The sequence below is a fragment of the Bos grunniens genome, chromosome 11 (genome assembly GCF_055505025.1).
Source record: "Bos grunniens cultivar Pamir isolate PY7600 chromosome 11, Bosgru_T2T1.0, whole genome shotgun sequence".
Lineage (NCBI taxonomy): Eukaryota > Metazoa > Chordata > Mammalia > Artiodactyla > Bovidae > Bos > Bos grunniens.
In genome coordinates, this window is record NC_141175.1 from 86016910 (window position 1) to 86037954 (window position 21045).

The window sequence follows — 21045 nt, forward strand, 5'->3', positions numbered from 1 at the left end:
ATTTCCTGGCAGTCCAATGTTTAGAGCTCAGTGTTTTCACTGCTGTGGTTCCCGGTTGAATCCCTGGTTGGTGAACTAGGATCCTATAAGCCATGCAGTGTGGCAAAAAAAAAAAACTCCATATCAAAATGGCAAAATTACAGTGACTTCCAAAATGTGAGTGTGTCTGGCTATAACATCCATTATCGTCTTGTTGATATCAGTGTCCTAGTTGTCAAGGAGGCTTCTTTCCTCTCTGATTATGAGTGTCCGTCCATAAGGCTCAAAGAACAACCTTCTCAGATGTCCATTCAGGCTTATGTAAAGAGGCAGCTTCTGGCAGGGAAGTTTCTGGAGACGGTTCTTAGAATTAAGGATCAGGTTTAAAATACCATGGATACCTCTTCCTACTGGCTTGTGAGTCTGTAAAAATGAGATTGTACATCAGCCAGCATAACCCAGTTTAAGCAATGTTTGCTAAAAGCTGTGTATGAAACCCAAGTTTATTAAAATGTTTTGATTCCCCTGACTTACAACTTTCTTTTTCTTTGGTGGAAAATAAGTTGATTGCAAGAGGCATACAGAGTTTACACTTGAGTGCAATTTTGCATTGGAGAAAGTGAATGCTGTATGTCAAAGCATCTTCTGTTCTCCATGCTCTGGTTCTTACTGTTCCTGTGATTTTTACTCTCTTTTTCCTTCTCCAGTACTCCATCTATTCTTCTTTATTTGTAGCTTCTCTTACCTGTACCTACACTAAGTGATTTTCTCTGTTTCTTTGGGACTTGTCTGTACTTCATTTGCCGTTGTATATTTTGGTTGGAAAACAAGTGGCTGTAAATTTCACAGGGATTTGCATATTTCAGTAGGCCACTAGACAGGTAGCAGTATAAGTCCATTTACCTGGTAGTACCACACATAATTCAGAAACTTAGAATTTGCTGCAGACTCATCTGAAGGACATAACCTGTTCTTATTAAATCAGTAGCTATTATAGGTGAATATGACTCAGTGTTAATCCAGTTTTCATAAATGTGTTGCCTAAAAGGTAGGATGAAAACTATGTTGGTTATGTTAGAACAGTGTAGCTTTAAAAATTACCGTCTAAGGCCTTCGGACTTTTAAGAGGCCTTAAAAGGTTTCTTCTAGCTGATGGCCATACAAATGATGAAACAGTTGACAGTAATTGAGACTAAATACAAACAAGCTTGCAGTATGAGTGCCGGATTTTTTTTTTCCATGACCCAGAATGAATTTAGCATTCAACATTTTCTCTTCTTAGATAGCTATTATAAGAGCAAAAAAAAAAAATTTTTTTTTTCAAAATCATCAGTTTGAAAGGAATATTTAAAGGGACTGACATCACAACAGAGAAGTCAGGCAGAGGGAGCTGACTGTTGTGGTACTAAATCAGGAGTCCAGCGGTTGCCACCTGCCAGCACAGGATCATTGCAAGGATGCACTAATTCATGTGGAAGTGCTCTGAGAAGTCCAGAGCTCCGTGTGAGGGCTGAGTTGTAGAAGAAGAGCAAGATCGTTTTTAACCTGTTTGCTTGTTTGGAAGGAGAATAACCTGGAAAGCTAAAGTTCTGAAGACGAGGGCCTGAGCTGTTTTCTCCTGGGGCATCCACAGCACGCAGTAGCCATTTCTGGGATAAGAGTGGGTGGGGTTCACTCAGCCCACCGTCACGCACGCCCCCAGCTTGGCCCTCTCACAGCCGGAAGGGAGCATTTGCTTCACTGAGGGTCCTGGGATGGTGCAGCAAGTTGCGAGTTCTCCACCGGAGAGGACTCTAAGGGGAGAGTGCCTCCCAGTGGCAACCTGGTCTCCCAGGAGCGACTCCATCATGAGGTCACACCTCAAGAAAGCTGTTCATGGTTGCAGATTAGCTCACTGTTGAGGATACTCGTCTCCTGAGGCTGAATCTTTGGTATCTCTTGTTAATAGGTGGCCATAGGTTCCAGCTGGCCTAGGACAGCTCTGGTCTGTGAACTCAGCTCCCTTTCACACATCCTGACCAGAGGGTAAATAAGATGGTCCCTCTGATGCATTTTCTTTTTGTTGTCATTTGAATGTTTTTCCAGTTTCTCAAATCTGTAATATTTATGCAACCTGAATTGTGATTCTTGGGTGACAGCTGTTCTTATTAGAGGCACTCTGGGTATAATCTCATTCAGGTTTTTTTTTTTTTTAATTAAAGTATAGTTGATTTACAATGTTGTGTTAATTACTGCTGTACAGCAAAGGGATTCAGTTATACATATATATTATTTTTTAATATTCTTTCTCTTTATGGTTTATCATAGGATAGTGACTATAGTTCTCTATGCTATACACTAGGACTTTCTTGTTTCATTCAGGGTTCTACCTCTTACTATTCAAATAGGGCTCAGTAAAAAGTGGAAGAAATAATTATATAATACACCCTTCTCAAAAAATTTTTTTTCAGTTTTCCCATCCAATAATTATTTTAATTTTTTCCCTAGTATAGCAACTTTTTTGTTATGACAAGATTTACAAATGAAAAATTGCTAATTTAAGGTTTTAGAAAAAAAGAAGGAAAACCATATTTGTGTTTATCTCACAGCCTGTGTTTATCATTGAAACTAATAGTTAATGTTTATTATGCTTTGTTGTTTTGATGACTCAGGGAAATAATTAAATATTTTCTTACAGTGTATTCACAGAGATGTAAAACCTGAAAATATTCTAATAACTAAGCAAGGAATAATCAAGATCTGTGACTTTGGGTTTGCACGAATTCTGAGTAAGTAGCAAGTTTTTTACTAAGTTATGCAATACAGATAATTATGAAATGATATAGTTTAAATTCTTTAGATATTGAATTATCCTAATTGTTATAGTGTTATTATTCAGAAAGGGAAATTTCACTTTAATTTTTTAGTCAGTACATTAGTTCATACGCAGCCACATTTATGTGCTGTGCCCATAGGAAAGGAAGAGAACTAAAAGATGCATTTCTGGTCTTCATGCACTTATAATCCGAAGTAGAAGAAACAAAAGACTAACACAAGATGATTGGCAATAAAGTGCTAAAGCGAAGAGGCAGATGGTTCCCCGGAGGGAGATACTAACGTGATCTAGAGTGGTTGGGAAAATCTTCATGGAGCTGATGAGACTGGGAGAGTGAACTGTAAATTACAGAGAGGATTCAGAGACAGTGCTGAGAAGCAAAGAAGTCATCCCAGAGAGAGAGGAACCAAAGGAATGGAGGGACAGGTAACTATCTCCCCCTGAATCTAAAACTCTGCAGCAAGTGGAAACATGTGTTAACAACAGACACATTGCAAGGTGGGTGTGCGCATAGTCAGTTTGTTGACAGGACCTGACGGTGCTTTGGGAAGCTGGTTTATTCTCAAAGCTGCACTACAGAAATTCTCCCCATGCCCTCACCCTGGGCCTCTCTCTTTGGGATTACATAGATGTTAATAAACAGCTAAGGTATCTTTGGAAGTTGAATGTTTAAAAAATTTATAGTATTATGTTAATATACTATAGTATAGATTTATAGTATTATGTTAGTTTCAGGTGTGCAGTATAGTGATTCAGCATTTTTGCAGATTATACTCCATTATATTGATAGCTTATTACAAGGTAATGGTTATAATCTCCTGAACTACACAGTGTATCCTTGTTGCTTGTCTATTTTATATTAATAGTATGGAAGGGGAATTTACTCTCTGAGTACACAGTGTAACAGTTCCCTGGGTTAGTGCGTCACTGCATGAACTGTTAGGAGAAGCGTGGCTTCTGAGAATTATTGACGCTGATCTCTTCAGAGAGCCTGACCTGCTCTTGATGCATTTGCAGTTCCAGGAGATGCCTACACTGACTACGTCGCTACAAGATGGTACCGAGCTCCCGAACTTCTTGTGGGGGATACGCAGTATGGTTCTTCAGTCGACATATGGGCTACTGGTTGCGTTTTTGCAGAGCTGCTGACAGGCCAGCCGCTCTGGCCTGGAAAATCAGATGTGGACCAACTTTATCTGATAATCAGAACATTGGGTATAAGTTACATTTTATGGCTTACAGAGTTGCTAACTTGTAGTAGTAGTAGTATGTCATTATAATGAACAAGAGCTTTCTGTTGTCTCCAAAGTGCCGCTGAGGGCGGCTGTTCTGGATTGTAGCCAAAGCCCAACCCTTTTCTCAATGTGTGGAGCCCTAACTCCTCTCAGTGAGGAGTTTCAGATGCCGTTCCAAGTCAAGTCAATTAGCTGTGCAATAAACTATACATTTACTTTCCTTATCAGGCTAAGATGGGGCTAAGGGTGTGAGTCAGCTGCATAGAGCTTACTCTGAAGACACTTAATCAAATGCAGTTTCTGCTTTTTCCCCCCTTTCCTCTAGCACAGGGATCAGCAAACTTTTTCTATACAGGGCCAAATGGTAAATATTTTAGGTCTTGCAGGCTATACAGCCTCTATTGCAGCTTTCAACTCCACTCCTCTATATGTAAGATTGACAGATTGCTCTCACACACACCATCTCAGTCTTAATAAAAATCCATTAAGGACATTATAACATTTTTCATTGTGCCTGTTTTCACAAATGAGGAAACTGAGGCTCTAGGAGCTTGCATGAATGACCTGAAGTCGTACAACTAGTTATTAACAATTGAAGAATGAGAATGGACTGCAGTGCTCTCTCTCATGAGCTTTCATCCCATGTCACTGTCCTCAGCTCTTGCCCTTTCCACCTGGTTGGAAGAGAACATAACCCAAAAGATCAGCTGCAAGCTTACAACTCAGCCTGGGTGTGAACAAAGAGGCAAGCCACATACAAGATGGGTATTTAGTAATCGCTTCCCGTAGGCTCTCCTGGCAGCATGGCTGCCAGGCAAGGGAACTGCTGCTGTCTGATTCCCTGTGTGGTTCCCACACCTTCTTCTGGAGAATTCCAAGCCCTGGAAGATGTGGAGTAGTGTTTCACTATAGGCCACACCTTAAGCTTATGCTGTTTAACTGATTTCCTCTAAGGACTGTAGAAATTTACATTAGGCAGATATTAGACAGATCTGAGTTTGAATCTCAGGTCTGTCACCTAATGACTGTGTGACTTGAGACAGGTTATCAAGCCTCTGAGCCTCATTCTCTCACTGGGACAGTAGAGATGAAAAAATTGCAACCATCATGAGATAGTTATAAGATTAAATGAGATCATATATGTAAAGCTCTCCACACCACTTGCTTACCTCCTCCTCTGATGGCAGCTGAATGACAGACTGGGGCTTTCCGGGTGGCTCAGTGGGTAAGGAATCCACCTGCAGTGCAGGAGATGTAGGTTCGATCCCTGGGTCAGAAAGATCCCCTGGAGAAGGGCGTGGCAACCCACTCCAGTATTCTTGCTTGGAGAATCACATGGACAGAGGAGCCTAGTGGGCTACAGTCCATAGGGTCACAAAGTTAGGCACGACTAACGTAACTGAGCAGGCACACACAAATAACAGAGCAAGCCACGTGTGGCAAAGAGAGTTGGCAGCACCGATCTTACCTGAGAAGGCATAGTTTTTGCAGGGACCAGTTTCTCCCAAATCTAGAGGAAATGATCAGGCTCAGTCTTTCTTTTACATCTGGACCTCGGAAATTAACTGTTGAAGCACGATGCTGTCTTTAACTAAAATTAATCGTGAGTTATGTGGTTTGTATTTTACAGGAAAGCTAATCCCAAGACATCAATCTATCTTTAAAAGTAACCAGTTTTTCCATGGCATCAGTATTCCTGAACCAGAAGAGATGGTAAATTGCTCGATTTTGGTGTTTCGCTCTTTGTGCTGGTACTTTCTTTAAAGGGGTGGTTGTTTCTCTTTTAATATTTGTGCTTTGAACTCCTGTTCTCCTTATGACATACTGATACAGGTCGAATAAACCATGTAAAAACTACATAAAATGAACCAGGAGAAGGCTTTAAAAGTTTTCTTGCCCTATCCAAAGATTAATTTAATTTTAAATGTGAAGTGAAAGCATCTTTCTTTCCTTCATAAGTATGGTGAGCCTTTTAATCAAAACACTCAAGTATCTTTCCCTGAAATAATTATAAAATAATTATTTTCTCATAAAAAGTACTCAGTTATATTTATTTTGAAAAACAGATGCATTCTCTATTTTTTTCAGCTTCTGAAACCTCAAATCAATACAAACCATCTTTTTACAACATGTCTTTTCACATGGAAGGTCATTCTACAAAACGATCTTTACTGTATTGAAATCAAAACTGCAAACCCAAGTGATCACCTCTACACCCTCGCTGTGGTCTTTGTGGTCATTGATTTCTTATCTGTGTTACCTGAGTTTGGGCTTTGAACTTTAAAACTCCACATGGTCTGTTGTTGTTGGTCTGCTAAGTTTCACATCCGACTCTTTGCAATCCCATGGACTGCAGGATATCGGGCTTCCCTGTCCTTCACTATCTCCCAGAGCTTGCTCAAACTCATGTCCTTTGAGTCAATGATGCCATCCAACCATCTCATCATCTGTTGCCCCCTTTTCCTCCTGCCCTCAGTCTTTCCCAGCATCAGGGTCTTTTCCAGTGAGTCAGCTCTTTGCATCAGGTGGCCAAAGTATTGGAGCTTCATCTTCAACATTAGTTCTTCCAATGAATATTCAGGGCTGATTTCCTTTAGGAATGACTGGTTAGATCTCATTGCTATCCAAGGGACTCTCAAGAGTTTTCTCCAGCACCACAGTTTGAAAGCATCAATTCTTTGGCACTCAGCCTTCTTAATGGTCCAGCTCTCACATCTGTACATGACTACTGGAAAAGCCATAGCATTGACTATATGGACCTTGGTTGGCCAAGTGATGTCTCTGCTTTTTAATACGCTGTCTAGGTTTGTCAAAGCTTTTCTTCCAAGGAGCAAGCATCTTTTCATTTCGTGGCTGCAGTCACCATCTGCAGTGATTTTGGAGCCCAAGAAAATAAAATCCGTCACTGCTTCCACTTTCTTCCCCATCTATTGCCATGAAGTGATGGAACCGGATGCTATGATCTTAGTTTTTTAAATGTTGAGTTTTAACCCAGCTTTATTCTGCCTATACAATGAAAGGACCATCAGGGAAGGCTTGTGCCCTACTCCCGATGTGTTGAAGACAGAGTGATGTGGAGGAAGGGAGAATCTGTTAAGCCAGGTCATGATTTGCGGCACCTGTGAACCATTGGGTTCAAATGGTCCTGGCTTCTCTAAACACCTGTTCATCTTCAATTTATTTCATATAATACCTTGATTTATATACTGGACTTCTATTTTATTATGTTTGTTAAGACTCTTAACACATATAATGAAAGGTTAAATGTTGAATTACAAGTATAGAGGTTGAATTAAAAATAATATTCATAAAACATGTTTAGTTTAAAGACTAAAATACAGTAGTTCCCTGGTGATGCAGTGAATAAGAATCTGCCTGCCAATGCAGGAGACATGGGTTCAGTCCCTGGTCTGGGGAGATGCCACACGCCTCTGGGCAGGTAAGCCAGAGCGCCACAGCTACTGAGGCGCGCACTAGAGCCCATGAGCCTCGACTGCTGAGCCTGCGTGCCTAGGCCCGCGCTTCACAATAAGAGACGCCACCGCCAAGAGAAGCCCGGGCACTGCAGCGAAGAGTAGTCCCCACTGGCTGCAACTAGAAAAAGCCCTCGCAAAGCAGCGCAGACCCAGCACAGCCAAAAAGGAGAAGGAGAATGGTGCCGTTAACTTGGAAGCTTCCCCTCCCCATATTCTCTTCCTCAGTCCCATTCTGTTCCTTGCTTACTATTTGAGTTTTGCATTCATCATTCCTTTGCTTTCTGTAGTGCTCTTATTCATGCAGTTCAGTGTGTTTTCATTAATGTTCAAAGCACCCCTATAAGTAGGTTGGGTATCCCTATAAGTAGATATTATGGTACTGAAGGGGACATTTAGAATGAGCATTTACCAAACACCAATTGTAAGACATTGTAAAATTAAGAAAATAACTTCAGCTTTTTTTATTACACTATAGTGTAAAATCATGTAAAATTAAGATTTTAAAAAATCTTTGAAAGGAATTATATAACGTATTAAGGGACTTTCTCCAAAGTATTCTTAATACTAATATATTTTAAATATCTGCTACTTTCTTGTTATATAACATTGAAATGCTTTACTCTGTTTTTTAGGAAACTCTTGAAGAAAAGTTCTCAGATGTTCATCCTGTGGCTTTGAGTTTCATGAAGGTACCTAAGAATCAATTATAACCGTATTGACTGGAAATCATAATGACTGGAGCTGGTAACTCTGGGATGGGTGGACAGTAGGTCAAATAAAGCCAGTGTAAAAATGTGGTCATTGAAACTATTAAAGAACTGTGAAATAATTACAATTAGAGGAACATCAGTGGTTTAAACACTAAATCTTTCCAATATATCCTTTAAAGTAGAAGATAAAAGAGAATGATTACAGCTATGATGAACACCATGCTTCTTTTGCATTCATTAGGAAATTTGACAGTTACGTCAGTGTATTTCAGACTATGGAAATTTATGAGGATGAATGTATTCCCTTTAAGTTGGAAAATCAAGAACTATGCTATCCAATAGGGTGGCCACTAGCCATGTTGCTACTGAGCAGTTGAACTATGGCTGATTAGAATTGAGATGTTCTATATTTCTATGAAAATTACCTTTTAGAAGAATATAAAATATTTCATTAATAATTTTTAAAATATTACATGTTGAACTGATAACCTTTTAGATACACTAGGTTCACTAAAATTCTAAATTGCTTGTTAAATAAATCAGTAGAAGATCAGGCAAAATCAGAACCATGTCGATACTGAATGTAGCCCCTGTGCCAGGGTCAAACAAAGAACAAGTTCTAATAAAAAAGCAGAAGAAGCTCATCTATGACCAGTCTGCCATTCTTGCTTGACCGGCTGAGACCATGCTAGAAAGTGTGACTCTTCCATTCACCATGGATACTGAAAGCCTTTAATGGGGCAGGGATGGAGATACCAGTATGAGTATCTATCTTTAACAATCAATTAAGTCATATTTATAGCAATGGCTTCCATACCACTCATCAAAATGACTACTCATCAGAATGAGCTATTTAAAAATACACATTCCAGTAAATAACCTCAGATTTACAGAAGCAGAATCTCTATGAATAGGACCTTGGAGTTTATATCTTTAAGCCTCTCCCTAGGTAATTATGATGAACACCACAGTTTGAAACTCTTCTGATCTAGGAAGTAGAGCCATCAGAGTGACCTAGAGTCAACGGTGTAGACCAGCCTTTGTGCTCGTGCTGGCCACTGCCCAGGTTCTATCCAGCGTACTGGATTCCTTCAGTCTGAGTCCTCCTGAGACCAAGAGCCCCACGCCTCTGAACTCTTAGATCGCCCTTACCACTGCTCCACTGCGCCTCACCTGCTTTCTACCTCTCACTGCTCTGACCTGCTCTAACCCAGCATTCTGCAGATCCTATCCTGGAAATCTAATTCCCCAACTTTGTTGGCTTGTTAAATACAGATTAAAAAAAAAAAGCCCACAGATTGTTTGGCCCTACCCCCAGGGCATTTGATTCAGTAGATTTGGGGTTGAACCAAGAAATTTGTATTTCTAGCAATTTCCAGGTGATGCTGATGTAGCTGGCCTGCTGCTGCTGCTGCTAAGTCGCTTCAGTCGTGTCCGACTCTGTGCCACCCCATAGACAGCAGCCCATTAGGCTCCTCTGTCCCTGGGATTCTCCAGGCAAGAACACTGGAGTGGGTTGCCATTTCCTTCTCCAATGCATGAAAGTGAAAAGTGAAAGTGAAGTCACTCAGTGGTGTCCGACTCTATCGACTCCATGGACTGCAGCCTACCAGGCTCCTCCGTCCATGGGATTTTCCAGGCAAAAGTACTGGAGTGGGGTGCCATTGCCTTCTCTGGTAGCTGGCCTAGGGACCACATTTTGTGAAGTCCTACAAGCTATTTGCTTTACAAGTGACACACACCTGACCTATATTGACCCCCTTCAAAACATTGACTGTGCATCAAGTCTGCCCTCAAAAGACTTTGAATTGGCAAAAGAAGAGCAATTCCAGTTATTAACAAGTTTCAGGTTCTGGATACTATACAAACTCGAAGATCTTCTAAACTTGTGTTTGCTCTACCAAGTTGTTATTCAGAGTTTTAGGGTACAGTAACAATACAGGCTCCTCTTTTTAATATCTTCTTTGCTCTTCCCATCTTCCAAAGGAGTGTCTGAAGATGAATCCAGATGACAGATTAACCTGTGCCCAACTCCTGGAGAGCCCCTACTTTGATTCTTTTCAAGAGGACCAAATTAAAAGAAAAGCACGTAATGAAGGAAGAAACAGAAGGCGTCAGCAGGTACCTCGGTTCCAAAGTTAAAGTGCTATAAAAATGATTATTTTCCTTCTCTACCTCTCAAAGTGAGACTAGGCGGGCACCAAGATCTTTTCTTTGCACTGGTTTAATTATGTTTGTTTGTCTAATAGAAATTGTGATTGATGCAATAAAAACCATAAAACTGAAAGTTTCCAGATTGCCACAAAATCTTATTCCAAGTATACTTAAAGTTATTGCACAGTTCTTTTGTTACACTGATTGGATATCCTCCCCACCGAATCATGTACCCAAGACACAACAGTTTCATACAACTAAGCCCGGATTACAGCTGAACTGACTTTGACAGGCATTATGGAAGAATCCTTGTACCTTTCTGTAGCCTCCACGTGTATAATAAGAAACTTGACTGTTCTATTCTTTCACCCATGGCAGGCACCTTAGTCTGCCTTTCCTAGGCTTTTCCTGGCAGCCAAAGACAAGCTCTGGACAGATTCAAAAAGTTGAAACTCAGATATCTGAGAACCAATCCTGTCCTAAAATGTGCCAATATTATAGATTAATATGGTGAATATAAAGATAGATGTTGATTCTATGGCTTATTAGGCAACTACCATTTACTTGCTTTCAGACAACTTTGAAGTGGAAACAAACTCCATGGAAGTAGGTTTCTTTGGGTTTAGACTTCTTTCCCCCCTCACCTGCATCCCTAGCACCTAAAATAATATCTGTCACATCGAAGGTACTTAATAAATAGTATTCAAATAAATAGTGGGTAGCCATTCCCTTCTCCTGGGGATCTTCCCGACCCAGGGATTGAACCCAGGTCTCCTGCATTGCAGACAGATTCTTTACCATCTGAGTCACTGGGGAAGCTCAGTAAGTAGGTAAACATTGCTTATTGATAAGTCAAGATGATAAGTTTCCATTTCTCAGAAAACTGACACTCATCACATTTTGCGTTTGCTTAATTCTCCACCTCTGATCTACTTTTCTGTTCACCTATCTTCCCATTAGCATCTTTGCCATAAAGGAAGAAAGTAGTCTCTTTCAGTAGTTAAAATAGAAGTTTTTTGGGAGAGAAGGGTCAAACTGATCAGTAAGATGACGTCTGTGTATCCCAAATCTTTATCCAAGATAAAAATCCAAATTTTTATTACATAGGCCCTTTAACTATTCAAGTTACATGCTTGCAAGTTCAAGCCCAATGCTGTTTACTTAACCAAGAAATTACGGTTTGTTCAAATTTGAAATAGTGTGAATTGTGTGTAAAAACACTGTCCCCTCAAAAACATCTCACCAGCTCCTGGACCTTTGTCGTGGGGAGAGGGGATGGGCAGGGCTCCACCCTGCCTCTTGGTCCCTGAGCCACTTTCCACTGCGCTCGCCCCCAGGTGGGTGGGGATGCTGCTGTCCCTTGACATCTCCAGTTCACAGCTGTGCTACCCTTTCTTTAATACTTCATAGCTCAGCTGAATAAGTCTTCCCAAAGACACAGGACAACAGAAGGAAAAGAAACACCAAGAGCAGCATGCATCTAGAGAATTTCGTTTACAAAGATGTCATGTTCTCTGTCCTAGCCAGCTGCAGCCTGTCCATCTTGTGTGTCACCCCCTCCAGAGTGCCCCCCACAAGACCATGCCTAACCGTCTCCCTCCATCAGGCGGAGATGGAGAAGGCCCAGGGCAGCCCGGCACACCAGAAGGCCCTAGAGAGCAAGGCCAAGAGAAAGACAGAGACGTCTTCCAAATTTTGATTTTCTTTCTGAGCACGCACGTTTTTCTTAGACATCTTACCATATCAGAAAATAAAGTTTCTGTATCTCTGAGTGATTGACCAACAATCTCCTTAAGCCTAAATATTGTTTAGTTGATAGTAAAGAGATTTTAGATCTTTGCTGTTCTGCTAATATCCTAAAATTAATATCTGAAGTTAAAAATCTGAGATGAGTAAAATGTAGACTCTTGCGCTTTTTGTTTAATAGCTGGTGGGAAGTTTTCTTTTAAACCCTGACCAGATACTCAGAAAGGAATTCATTGAAACAGATCATAGTACGTCCCTGAGTATCCTATAATGAATAATATAAACTAATTTTCAAGTATCAGAACCACAATTTTTAGAAACGTAACTCTGTTTAATTTTTTAAATTGATGTCTTTTGACATCTTTGTACTGTATGTATCCTTTTGTTTTACCACCTTGAAATGAAACTGTACCAATAGGAATTGTTTTCAATTTACTTTCTTATTTTTGTCTTGTTCTGCTATTAGAATCAACTGTTGCCTCTCATACCAGGAAGCCACATCTCCCCCACACCTGATGGAAGAAAACAAGTCCTCCAGTTAAAATTTGATCATCTTCCAAACATTTAGTTCTTTCAAGAGGAAAGTAATTTAATACATATACACATTTTTGTACCAGAGAGATAGGGAGTCTCAGTGTTTCAGATGCAAATGAGCCATATGAAAATTAAGATGCTTTCTAGAATTGTTTTGCTCTGATCATTACTGATTCCTCTGCCTGTGTTTTTTACATGCCAAGTTTATCTTTTAGAACATTTTCTATAAATGTTAACAGCATTTGAAACTGCACATATGGAGGAGAGATTTTCGATTTTATCAGAGCAGCCCCTCTTGAAGCAACTTGTATTGAGAATTTGTGAACTTATCCTTTGATTTATGAAAAAGATTTACATATACCATCTTACTTCAGCTGACCACATACAGTCTTAGAGCAATATCAGATTGCTTGCCTAGCCATTGTTTGTGTAAGGAATGGCATTATATTTCTGCATTTTAATTGGCTCTTGTTGCAACCAGGTCTGTTGAGTTAATCCTGGTATTTTATTCTGTGTTTTTATATTGGTGTAGGAAGGGAACCTTGAAATGTCATCTAGGTTTATCCCTTAATTCCAGGGCAGACTCTACTTTCTCTGTCTCATAAGACATTGACAATTCTATTTTTAAAGCTAGCTAGAGAACATGCCGTACATTTACATAGAAAATAGTGGATGAACTGCGAGGAATTACCATCCTTGTGACATCACACCCTAGAATAACTGACTGCTGAGCCTTCTCCTGTCCTTTGGTGCATCACAGTTCCTTATCCTTTTCTCCTCCTGATTAAGCCATCTCAGTACCTAAACCTATCCTCCTGGGTGTATTTTCTAAACATCTCATTGTCAACACTCTCTTCCAAACATTTGCATCCATACATTCTATAAACTTGCCCTGGGCATCATGGTCAGGTCAAGTTTGTAAACACTTCTGAGAGCAGAAAGATTATCATTCAGTTAACTTCATTTTGTGTCTCTTGTCAAAAAAAAGACACAAACAAACAAAATACCTCAATAAGTGAGTTGAATTTATGTTGGGACGTTTTCCCAAGTAAACTTGACACACACATACATACGTGTAAGTACATATTTATAATTATAAATTTTGAAGCATCAGAGTAGATCCCTTTTATCCTGGACATCTAAAAATGGTACAGACTGTTTGAAAGTACTTTTAGTTTGCTAGTAAGGAACTCATGTAAAATAATAGCATGAGGAAAAAATAAATAAAAATAAAATAATAACATGAGGCTGTCTATCACTGACTGGCATAAAGGCACAAAATAGTGGCATCTTTATCAATAAATGTTAAGATGATTTCATTAACTTTTTTCTGCTTTGGGGTCTGGCATACCTGAACATGGTCAAATTTTGCAAATACACCTAATTCCAGAAATTCCTCGTATTTGACACTAAGACACCAAGCATAAATTGTTATTAAGGAAGCACAGTTCCACCTCATGTTCATCTCTAAAAGTCTGCTGCACATATAAACATGGCCCTATGAACTTTCAGAGAATCTCAATCAAGTACTTGGGTGCATCTCTTTATTGAGGAGTTATGACATCTAAACAATAGTTCTGTGCTAACTAAAGATATTTGAGGTGGGCTTATTTGACCATTTAATATTCTTAGTGTGAATATAGCCTGCTTAGGATCTTCTTTATTTTCATCTTATTATCAGAATGTGTCTCTTCAGATTTTTTGCATTTTTAGTAGGATGATACCACAGGTACAAGAACAATGAGGAATAAAAGATAAAAGCAACATTGATTAAAGATTTATTTTTAGCTTTCATAGTGGGTTTTTTTTTTAATCATTTAAGCCTTCTTATTGCCAAACCACTCATGCTGTTCAAGCTCACCTAAATGTGAGCTTACATGCAGAAATTAAGACAGTGCAAGACCCCATTATCCATTTTATAACTGCTTCAAACAACAATGGAGTTTTGGGCAGAGGTTGGTTGGATAACTGTCTTCCCTTAATTTTTGCTCATGTTTAAGAATCCTTTCAAACTAGCATCTCTCTCTCCATTCTGTTCCTTAGACAAATCCATCATTTAGGTATCACTGGAGAGAGGAGAGGTGAAAGCATCTAATGCTTAGAAAAATGTTCCAGTGTAGTCATATTACCTTGAAGAAAAGGAATCTTCTGATAGACATTTGCATGCTTATCTTTCCCTGGGTGGCCCAGGCCATGGAGCACCTCAGATGCCTAGGTCGCTCAGGGGCACACATCTCGAAGTGCGACTCTTTACAGAGTGCGGATTTCTCACCTCTGTACTTTGCAGGCTCCCTTGCATTTCTCAGCTGCATGGAAGACAGCGGTACTCGTCCCCAAATTAAGTAATGACTTTTGTAAAAGTTCTCCTCAGCAAATAGGCTTGCTCTTTGCAGAAGCCCATGTGATTCTATAACCACGCGTTTCGTTCTACAGCCTTGCACACTTTCTGGCTTACCTGGGGCTTGTCTCACCTGTACCAGCTTCCAGGCTTTCTAATTTACTTACAGAGCTCTTTCCCAGGGCTGTCCAAATACGACACCGTCATGGTGAGTGACACCATCTGAATACTCCTTTCCTCCACATTAGTGTGAGCTCTTGGTGCCCTGGTTTTCTCACTTTCCACACACACATACCTGAGACTCTCCAAGTTGCTCTCTTTCTTTCTTTTTCTCTTTCTTTCTCCTTCCTCCCTTCCTTCTCTTTCATTCTTCTTTCTTTCCTTCCTTTCTCAGGGCACTTTACAATTAAAAATGCAGACCTTATTTATTCTTAGTGCTGCTGCTGCTTCAGGAAAGAAGAAAGTATAATACATAATACCTAGAGAGGACATCTGATTCAACTTTATCAGCCCCGTAGGCCTCTTTGCTTGGACTCTGTCTTTAGTCCCCATTTCGGTCCTGATGATATATCCATGCAGTTGTTCAGACTTGCTCCAACCACAAAGCCCTTGAGGGGGGTCACTTTTTAAAGACTGTTTTAACAAGACTGAACCATTAAAAAGTGGTATTCAAGAGGCAGCTGTCAAATGCTTTGGATTAGGGAGGTGATTGAGTAAAGGGAAACAACAGAATGCAGGGATGAAGAAGTGAGCAGAGAGAATGTCCCTCTGCTAAGGAGCTCTCTCACTGTCTTTTAGTGCTCTTGCACATTCCCCAAACTACAGGACATAAGAAAATTAATATGTTCTTTTTAATAAGATGAACAATTTTCAGTTCCGAACATGTTGTAAGGTCCTTGTTCATACTTGCCGTAGAATTACAGTTTTTTTAAAAGGTGGCACTTTCTTTGTCATTTGTTACCACCAGCAATTTCCAATCCTGGTTTTGGAACAACTTGAATGGCACAGAATTCTCCAAAAAATTTAAGTATATATTTTAAATTAAAACATACTCCCAAAATAGGAATGATCCTAAAATTCCACAAACAGTAGAATCTTGGAAAATTGGGGTACTAGTGTAAGGTAATAGTGAAATCACAAGTGTATAGATTTTAATGCATATAGTTAAGACATTAAGATGTCATTAAGACATTAACACTTGCAAGTTAAAGTAGTATGCTGGGTATATACGTGTATGTGTTTTCTACTAGAATCATTAACTCAACAATGTCATTCTTGTTTTGACAGAAGATGAAAAGTCAAGAGTGGTAATTTAGACAATAATAGAAATACCGTTTGGTCTGGAAGTTAGGACACTGGTTCTAGGTCTGTGTAGCCTTGTCACAATATGTAACTTTCTTTTGCCTTCATTTTCTCATTTGTAAGATAAGAAAGTGGATAAATGAAATAATACGTTAGGCTCCCCTTCAGCTCTAAACTTCTGTGATTCTCTGTGGGGCATGGTATTTGTGTCTTGGATGTATCTTCCACTAAAATAGTCTTTCTCGAGACTGGTTAACAATATCAAAATACATTTTGCTCTTTATGATTTAGCCAGGAGCAAGGAGATCTCCCTCTTTCTCTCTTTCACCTCCTTTCTTTCATACTCACACAAACACACACACACCGCCCCCTGCTAGTTCTATCAAGTGAATAGCAGTTTACAGACAACCACCCAACAGAGGTCAATTTGATAAACAAAATTAAATTTTAAAGCTAATTATCACTGGATTGTTTTTAATTAATGTAAATCAAACAGGTGTGCTTTCAAAATGCAGAGTAATATGTAATCATTCTTTGCTGTTTTAATCTAACTCTAATTAGCTTGGAAATGACATATGCTGTGAAATACTAATTTAAGATATCCATTAAGGCAAAGAACATTCAGTACATTTCTAACCAGTAAAACTTTTGGTAGTTTCAGTAAATGATAACAATGGAATTCTACAAATAGAACTGAATTTTATCTGTTTTATATTTCAACAACAGGGACACAGGCTCAGTCAACCTTATATTTAACTTATCCTCAAAGCTTATAATCAAGCCAAGAATTTTTTTTCCTATTTAACAGGCATATAAATGACTTGTATTTATAAAGTTACAATTCTTCTTTTCTGTCCTGAACGCTAGTCACTGACTGTATCTCTAAATATTGTTACTTTGAAGATGTTGTGTGTCTACTTATGATTTTAGGACATGTTTGTATAAAAGCAGGTCTACTTCAAATCACATGAACTGATGGCTGTGATTCAATTAGCATTTGATAGATAGCATAATGACAATTTAGACTTCTAGATATAATGTACTGCAAACAGTTTTAGTTGTATTATGTTAAATATACATAATATTTTTTTATTTATCTTAAGATACTTGTAAAACCTGAGAATGGGATTAAAAACTTTGGTGACTTTATATTCGAATATATCACTTAACCTGAATATGTTCTTTAGCTTATTTTAATAAAAGTTAGAACTATTTCTGTCTCCTAATTTTTGTTCAACTCAGGTATTAGTCTATTGACTATTACTTTGTATTTAAGTGAGAAAAACTGTCATCTTCATATATTAATTCCAGAATTTGTTATTTAATTTCCTATCAGTTGGAATATCTGAACAGCTGATGTAGCAAACTATTCCTTTTGTTGCCTGGGGCTGGGAATTTTTACAAATGGAAAACTAGCAAAAATTTTTCCAGTCTGACCGGCTTGATGTTTATCTCTGAGAACATCTTTACAACTTTACTTTGAGGCTCTAAGATTGTTTTTCCTCCAGTTCAAGTATTTTTTTCTGGCCCTTTACGATACTTAAGCTGCAAGATGTTCTTGTATCTTCAAGCCCAAGCTAGTTTCTGTTATAGGTTTAAAAACACGAAAAGGCTCAAGACCAAACTTAGACTAATGATCAGAGAGAAAAAAAATTGATAAAATAATGAATGAGTCACTATTTAAATATACTTCAGTTCTTTTATTTTTTTCTGAACTAACCTTTCTGCTTTCATTATTTTTAATAGCACTTATGTAAAAAGAGTGTGGTCAATTATTTCCAATGGTAGCTGCAACAATTTCTCTCAACCTACATCAGTTTTACCATGACACTTTCCACTCCTCTTACCAAGAGATGAAGTCTCGCTCCCTCTCCTCATCTTATGACCCGTGTCTTCCATAGATGCCCTGTGCCATTTCTGGGCTTAGCCCTTGAAAGGTCTGGCAGCTTCTTCCTCAGACAGAGAAGTCTGTCATTTCTCTCTGGGGAAGCCAGCCTCCATGCTCTAAAGAAGCTTGAGCAAGATACAACTAAATGATGAGATACCACATGGAGAGGAAGAGGCTGCTAGAGGGGCACCAAGGGAGCCAGTCATGTGAGTGAAGCCTTCCTGGGCTTTCCAACTCAGTGTAGCCACCAGCTGAAGGTCCCCAAATCAGCATCCCTAGCCAGCATCAGGTAGAACAGAATAACTGCCCAGCTGAGCCCAGTCAACCTACCAAACTATAAGAAATAATAAACCGGTGGTTTTAAACCACTACTTTCCAGGTTGGATTTGTTACGCAGCAATAGATAACTGAAACAGTATGTTTTTAAATTGTATACTGTTCAGTGGAGAAACATGTTTTCAATTTATATGCAAACTTTAAGTAAGGCATAAAGTTATCTTTTTAATTTTGTTGAAGTATAGTTGATTTACAATGTTGTGTTACTTGCTGCTGTACCTCTAAGTGATTCAGTTTTATATATATATATTATTTTTCATTATTGTTTTTTCACAAGATATTGAATATAGTTGCCTGTGCTATACAACAGGATAGTTGTTTATCCATTCTAAATGTAATAGTTTGCATCTGGAGAAGGAAAGGCAACCCATTCCAGTATTCTTGCCTGGAAAATCCCACGGACAAAGGAGCGTGGTGGACTACAATCCATGGGATTGCAAAAGAGTCAGACACAACAACTAAACAATCCCAAACCACCAGTCCTTTCTTCCCCAGCCCCCTCCCCTTTGGCAACGGTAAGTCTGTTCTCTCTGTGAGTTTGTTTCTATTTCATGGATGAATGAATGAAAGGCGCTCAGTTGTGTCCAATTCTTTGCAGCCCCATGGACTACACAATCAATGTAATTCTCCAGGCCAGAACACTGGAGTGGGTAGCAGTTTCCATCTCCAGTGGATCTTCCCAACCCAGGGATTGAATCCAGGTCACCCACATTGCAGGTGGATTCTTTACCAGCTGAGCCACCAGGGAAAGCTTTCTATTTCATAGATATGTTCATTTGTGTTACATTTTAGATTCCACATGTAACTGATATCATATGGTGTTTCTCTTTTTCTTTCGGACTTACTTCACTTGGTATGGTAATCTCTACATCCATCCATGTTGCTGCATATGGCATTATTTCATCCTTTTTATGGGGGAGTACTCCGGGAGTTGGTGATGGACAGGGAGGCCTGGCGTGCTGCAATTCATGGGTCTCAAAGAGTCGGAAATGACTGAGCAACTGAACTGAACTGAATAGTTGATTGAATATTCATTGGATATCTGTGAATATTCACTGAAAGGACTGATGCTGAAGCTGAAGTTCCAATACTTTGGCCACCTCTTCACCAGATGTGAAGAGCTGACTCATTGGAAAAGACCCTGATGCTGGGAAAGATTGAAGGCAAGGGAGGAGGAGCAGCAGAGGCTGAGAGGGTTGGATAACATCACCAACTCAATGGACATGAATTTGAGCAAACTCTGGGAGTTAGTGAAGGACAGGGAAGCCTGGCATGCTGCAGTCCATGGGGTCACAGAGAGTTGGGCACGATTTAGAGACTCAACAACAACAACAAAACATTCCATTGTATGGAATACCACATTTATTGTATTCATTCTTTATCCATTCATCTGTCGATAAACATTTAGGTTGGTTCTATGTCTTGGCTATTGTAAATAGTGCTGCTTTAAACACTTTTTACATGTATCTTTTCAGATTATAATTTGGGGGTCAGATGTTATTTAGCCTAGAATATACTCTAGGGAATCTAAAAATCCTTCTTCCCAGTTACCCATTGCCCTCTGTCTTTGATTCTTATTTATCTTAGTCAACGCTGCTCTACTTCCCAGGGGAAATCATCTTCTCATAAAACATGTATAACCACCCTATGGGGGAAATCTAAAACACCATAATGAAGAAATGGTCCAGACATTGTATTCTATCAAATCTATGAGTACATTCTAGCTAGAAATTTGCTTGATATCTTCACAGTGATCCAATAGGTGATTTCCTTCTTTTTGCAAGAAAAACATTTACATCTATGTTAGATAACTGGATAGATGCCAGACTACTCATTTTCTATCTTTTGTCACCCTGCCAAAAAATAAATAAATAAGCAGTCAGTTTGGGTCCTGATGAGTGTTCTTTAACCAGTGCTCTTCACTCATTATCATACTCACTAGACATCAGCTAGGTCATCTTCTGGATGTTAGCGGAAAGACTGATCTACACTGAAATGAGCTTCTGCTCATAACCAAAGATCTCTAGCGCTTTTGACTCTTCAAGATAACTGGTGCCATTGTCTTTCCACATTTGCCGTCTTTCTCTTTTAACCTGAAAGGCATCCAACCGGAGGTCAGATTTTGGCTTTGCCACTTACAGGTCATAACCTTTGATCATCAGTGTCTTCAACTCTAAAATAAGAATTTTTAACAACCTGAAGTTGTTAAAAGTATTAAGGGAAACAATTATGTTAATATGCTTGGTAGCATGAGGAGCTATGTAAATATTGATTATTATTTTTAATACCTTCTAGAACTTTTGAATATATTAACTTCTACAGTTTAATATGTGATCCCTTGAAATAAATAGAGTTGTTTAATTACACTAGTTGCCATGTTCCCTCCCAAAGAGCGGGGAGAACTCATCTTACTCAACAGCTCCTGTCTTCCATTTGGCAGCTCTTGCATTTCTAACATGAGAAAGAGCTTACCTTCTAGCAAATAAAAATGTCAAGTTTTTCTATGTACACAACTTAGTTTATTGGCACTGT

General features: G+C 39.1%; 1 protein-coding gene across 2 annotated transcripts in view; it reads left to right on the plus strand.

The window, feature by feature from the left end:
* Window positions 1-17506, plus strand: part of CDKL4 (cyclin dependent kinase like 4) — a 54332-nt gene extending 36826 nt beyond the window's left edge. For both annotated transcript variants that reach the window (XM_086327351.1, XM_086327350.1), the window contains exons 5-10: window positions 2657-2747; window positions 3812-4009; window positions 5660-5742; window positions 8138-8194; window positions 10202-10336; window positions 12582-17506. In XM_086327351.1, the coding sequence (XP_086183477.1) occupies window positions 2657-2747; window positions 3812-4009; window positions 5660-5742; window positions 8138-8194; window positions 10202-10336; window positions 12582-12683 (666 nt within the window). In that variant the 3' untranslated portion in view covers window positions 12684-17506. The remainder of the gene's footprint in view (window positions 1-2656; window positions 2748-3811; window positions 4010-5659; window positions 5743-8137; window positions 8195-10201; window positions 10337-12581) is intronic.
* The last annotated feature ends 3539 nt before the right edge of the window (window positions 17507-21045 follow it).